Source organism: Leuciscus leuciscus (genome assembly GCF_965113295.1).
Source record: "Leuciscus leuciscus genome assembly, chromosome: 10".
Lineage (NCBI taxonomy): Eukaryota > Metazoa > Chordata > Actinopteri > Cypriniformes > Leuciscidae > Leuciscus > Leuciscus leuciscus.
This window is the reverse complement of record NC_138734.1, coordinates 43,089,284-43,094,283: the sequence shown is the minus strand read 5'-3', so window position 1 is coordinate 43,094,283 and position 5,000 is coordinate 43,089,284. Positions and strand designations below refer to the sequence as shown.

Here is a 5,000-nt window from a genome sequence, read left to right as displayed (position 1 = left end):
GCTCTCCGCGGTTCTGCCAGTCTCGCGTCCAGCGCGGAGATAATGGGCCGTTGAGTCTATATGCGTTTGTGCTTATTCCTCCATCACTCATCGGTTCGGTGAAGCTTCTTCGGTAAATACGAGTGCGGCGGCGTTATGGGCTAATTTGATGCCGACACACGTATTTTACACACTGAGGAACCTGACGTGAAATTAAACTCGGAACAGACGTGTGTCTCTCAGGGAAGTGAAATGCATTTCATAATCATGTTGATTTTTTAAAAACCGCTCTGCTTTGAGACGCGAGGATGTTTTTGCTGGTTTGTGAGCGAATCCTAAAACTCCTGATGTTCTGGTTAATGTCTGTCTGCGCACATTCAGGCTTTCACTACTCATTTTTGTAACTTGTTTGGCATTATGTAGGCCTCTGGTGAAGTTACTCTTAGTTAAGAATAACTTTGTAAGTAATACTTCGAAATTGACTCAGGTTTACTTGATTATCTATACATCATTTCTTTTGAAAAATCGTGAGTATCAAATATGATCATCAGGCTTTTGAGGAAGGTTTATTTGTTCATCTCTCAATCATCACTGTATTGCAGTGCATTATATGTTTTAAACTACATAAAACCAAGCATTTAAAAATCATCTTATTAGGACTAAGATATTATTAGCAGATATAGAGTGACGACTGATATTTATATCCATTAAGTATCTGATATACTGTCATAAAGATCTCATTGATGTATGTTAAAAACATCAGAATTTCATATTAATATCAGCATCTGTACCAAATTGCATATTTTGAGTAAAGTGGATGTTTTTTTTCCCTCCATATTCTCATTATATAAGACTATATAAGCCATAAAAGCCTGATGAATCAAATATGATACTCAACAAAAAACACAAGCAAATGTTCAGTATGCGAAATATTTTGTGTAAAGGTTTTGAATAAAAATATATACTTTTCTGACTATTATATTACTATTTTATTAATTCCTATTTCATTTGCAGGGATGAAATGTCTTTTGTCCACATATAATGTTAACTAAACTATGTTGCACGATTATTTAATATATGGGTTGACGTGGGCGGGGCAACCTGTCACTCACATGGGATCCACCAATAGCAAACCACAACCATCCAATCAATTCCACACAGACTCAATCAAGCCCCGCCCACATTTGTTTCACTCAGATCTAGGGCACGATATGGAAGAAAAGACTGTTGCATCTTTAGTTTCATGCCGATTTCTGATAAACTGTCTGTTTATGCTGTTGTACTCAAGTCTTCTTCTGTATGTAAATGAGGAAATGTCTCTCTCTCGTTCCTCAGGTGCTTGTTTCGTTGGGAGCTGTGATGCTCTTCATGGATTGTAAGATGGTGGATGTTCTTCGTGGCCGGAGGAGGTTGCGTGTGTCTGTCTTTAAGCCGCCGTGTTCGTTCTGGTTTCTGCTGCTGTTTGGTGTGGGAGGACTCGTTCTCTTCATACACCTGCAGGATCTGTCGGATATGGTCCTGCAACAGGCTCCAGGTAAGAAGAAATACACCATTGCGATCAGCCATCAATGTAGAATAACTTCCCAAGCCAGTCGTTCCCAAGCTTTTGGAGATTTCATTGTGTTCATGTTTTTTTTTTTTTGGCTTTGTGGTTTTTCTAACAATTGTGGTTTGTGGGTTTCATTTTTTAAACTTGATCACAGGGTCCAAATTGAACTTTTGCAACACATGTGAACTGAGAAAATAGTGCCGTAAAAAAATGTTTTTGCCCGCCATTAAAAATGCATATATTGATGTCAGAATGAGTTCTGTAGCTGTTTCATCCTGCAGATTTGTGGCACCGTGTCACTCGTTCACCAGCCAGGGTCTCTGTGCAACACCATCTGTCACAAAAACATCCAGATCCATCATGATTCTGGCCCTTATTTTCAGTTTTTGGGGAAGAATGTCTCACCACTGAGAGATTTTTTAACCCGTGGAAAGCCTGACATGTGAAATTATAGTCAGAAAAATGTTTTTTTTTTTTTTTTGCTTTTATTAATGGAACAGTTTATTGGACCTTCAGACAAAATATAAGAAAAAAGTTTGCATGTGTTTTTTGTTGAATATTACATTTGCTTTTATGGCTCATATACAGTAGTATGATATAGTGAGAATATACTGAAGTAATGTTCAGAGGCTTAAACTGAGCAAATTACACAATATACAAATACACAATTTGGTGCATACTGGTCAGAAATGTAGTAAATCAATGAGATCTTTAATAACAGTATAGCAGATACATATATTAAAATACATTTAAATATCAGTCGTCTCTCTATATCTGCCAATAACAAGTCTTAGTAAGATATTATATTAAATAATGCTTAGTTTTATGATCAAAGCTCTGTAGTTTTAAAGCATATATGCAATACACACAATGATGATTGAGAGATGAACAAATAAACCTTCCTCAAAACCCTGATGATCATATTTGATACTCATGATTTAAAAAATAAATATCTATTCTAGATAATCAAGTAAACCTGAGTTGTTTCAGTCCAGTAAGTGTTCATCTTGAAATATTACTAATATAAAACTATTCTTATGTTTACTTGATAAACATCAGTGCAGATTTGACGGCAGAAAGACACGTGAAGCACGAGATGACGTTTGTACAATTATACTAAAAGACTTTTAGCTAAAAACTACCAGTCAGAGACAGAAGGACTGGAGGAGATTGTGTGCGACAGGTTTATCAGCAAAGTTTTGATCATTTAGAGGCCTTATAAATGTGTGTATCAAATATGATACAGTAGGATTAAAGTCTTTCAGTGTTTAAAAGGAAGACTTTTACGCGGCTGTGTTTGAAACCTGCCGACAGGCCCGAAACATTTAAACATTGATTGACAAGTGTTGATTTGGGATCCTGCTAATATATGCTCCACTTCAGTGTTGGCGAGAGGCTTTAGATGCACAGAAACACATCCAGCTAACAAAACAGACAACAGGATAACTATCCAGATTTGAATACAATGGATGAATAGATGCTTTAGATGATGCGTTGGAATACTTGATTGTGATTGGCCAGTTGTGGCATTCATGGTATAATCGTGTGTATTTGTACTGGTTTATTTTAGGTAATGAGCAGCCGATTGTAAATGCATGATCGGTTGCTCTCTCCTATATTTTAAGACATGTTTGCTAACTTTTGAGCAGTGGAACTGAATCACAGCCCAGTTAAAGCACAGCGGGATACATCTTGGCTAGCGGTGTTGATGTGTGCCGTGGGAAACGTGTGTGATCATTACAGCAGGACTAGCTTCAGACGCGCGGCACAAGGACACGCTGCAAACACCTGCTGTACGCAACCGTGTTGTGCTTCAGAAATGATGAAAACAAAAACACAGTTATGAACAAACACAGGCTGCGGATGAGCTCCACAGCCTCTTTTACAGATACTCACATGAATCTCAACAGCTCTGCGTGGTTTTAACACTTTTTTTGTTGGCAAATATGCTATTTTTACTAGAGCTACCAAAAGAATTAAATAATTAGGCTAATCATGATGAATCTTGGTTAATATTGCATGTTTAACTCTTTCCCCACAATTGACGGACATTTCCGGCTTCCCGTGTTTTCACTGTTATACTGTAGGGGGCGCTGTTACACATCTACTGAAAGAAGATCAAAACACACGTGAAGAAGAAGCAGAAACAAGCGATATCATATGTAATCAGATGCATATGTAAAATAATGTGATCATCAACATTAAACAGCATATGAATCAAATCTGCCGAATGATACTGAATGAAATATCGAGCCAGGACGAGTTACAGGACTGAAGCTTTGAGTGTGTTGATGGACTCCATCTACTGTGTTCATACCTGTCAACCCTCCCGTTTTTCCTGGGATTCTCCCATATTTTACCTTGCTATCCCGCTATCATCCCGTGTAAATATTTTCCTGTATTTCTCCCGTATTTTTAATCTTTCTATAAAAAATATTTAAAAAAACCCCACTGTGCGCAAACCAGTTAAGCAGAAATCCCGCCCTGCAGCTTATTCCATTGGTTAAGGTTACAATGACTGGTAGGTTTAGGGATCAGTGTTTGGTGTAGTAGTTTTGGGGGGAAAAAATCACGCAAAGAAGAACAGCAGCATCCCGAGGATGGACGAACACGAGAGAGATGGCATTGGAGACTATGTAATGTATTATGTATGTAATACAGAGATTATGTATTTATTTATGTTAATATCTGCGCAATTAATGTGTATTTAGCCTGCCTCTGCCATTCAGCACCCCCCCCCCCCCCCCCTCCCTCTCCCCCCCCACCCCGTTCATATATCCCGTATTTTGGTATCCAAATGTTAACGGGTATGACTGTAGGTGTTTTGATCATCGTCCTGAATCTGATACAGACGTAGTTTATATTCTCAGCTTTTTGTTCAAAATGTTGCTTTTTTTATGAAACTTTTTTTTTTTTTTACACTGGCAGGGAAAGAGTTTTTAATTTGTTTCTGAATAGAAATATGTTTCCCTAATCAGAAGTGAAGTGCTTATGAGAAACAAAACAGATCCAAAGTTACGAACAAACATTCTTACTAGAATATACATTTGATATATTAATGTTATTGCATACAATATTTTTCTGAAACATATTCAGTTTGATGTTAGACAGTTTCTTAAATGTTGAACGCAACATTTACATAATGCTTGTAAAATGATAAGCAATGATCTTCATAAGCTAGAAAACACATTTTTAAAGCATTTAAAAAACTGGACGTTTCGAACTTTCAGAGAACATTACGTTCAAAAACGTTTTCATAACTTAATTAGCAAAACGTTCTTAGAACATATTTTTGTGTGCTGGGATAAAATGAACGTGGAGCATCTCAGATTATTGGATGATAAATGTATGAGTTCATAATCATATTGAGTTTTCAGACTTTTGATTGCAGATTTTATTGTTGAGATCAAAGCAGGAGATTTCATTTTATTTCCATTTAAAGGGGAGGTATAATGCCCTTTTCACAAGATGT

The 5,000-nt window shown here is 37.0% G+C and overlaps 1 protein-coding gene across 8 annotated transcripts in view; it reads left to right on the top strand.

Moving 5' to 3' along the window:
* chst8 (carbohydrate (N-acetylgalactosamine 4-0) sulfotransferase 8) overlaps positions 1 to 5,000 on the top strand; it is a 219,110-nt gene that overhangs the window by 54,811 nt on the left and 159,299 nt on the right. For 7 of the 8 annotated variants that reach the window (XM_082182383.1, XM_082182381.1, XM_082182380.1 and 4 more), the window contains exon 2: positions 1,315 to 1,513. In XM_082182383.1, the coding sequence (XP_082038509.1) occupies positions 1,339 to 1,513 (175 nt within the window). In that variant the 5' untranslated portion in view covers positions 1,315 to 1,338. Of the gene's footprint in view, positions 113 to 1,314; positions 1,514 to 5,000 lie in introns of all 8 variants that reach the window. The other variant, XM_082182384.1, reaches the window with a different exon arrangement.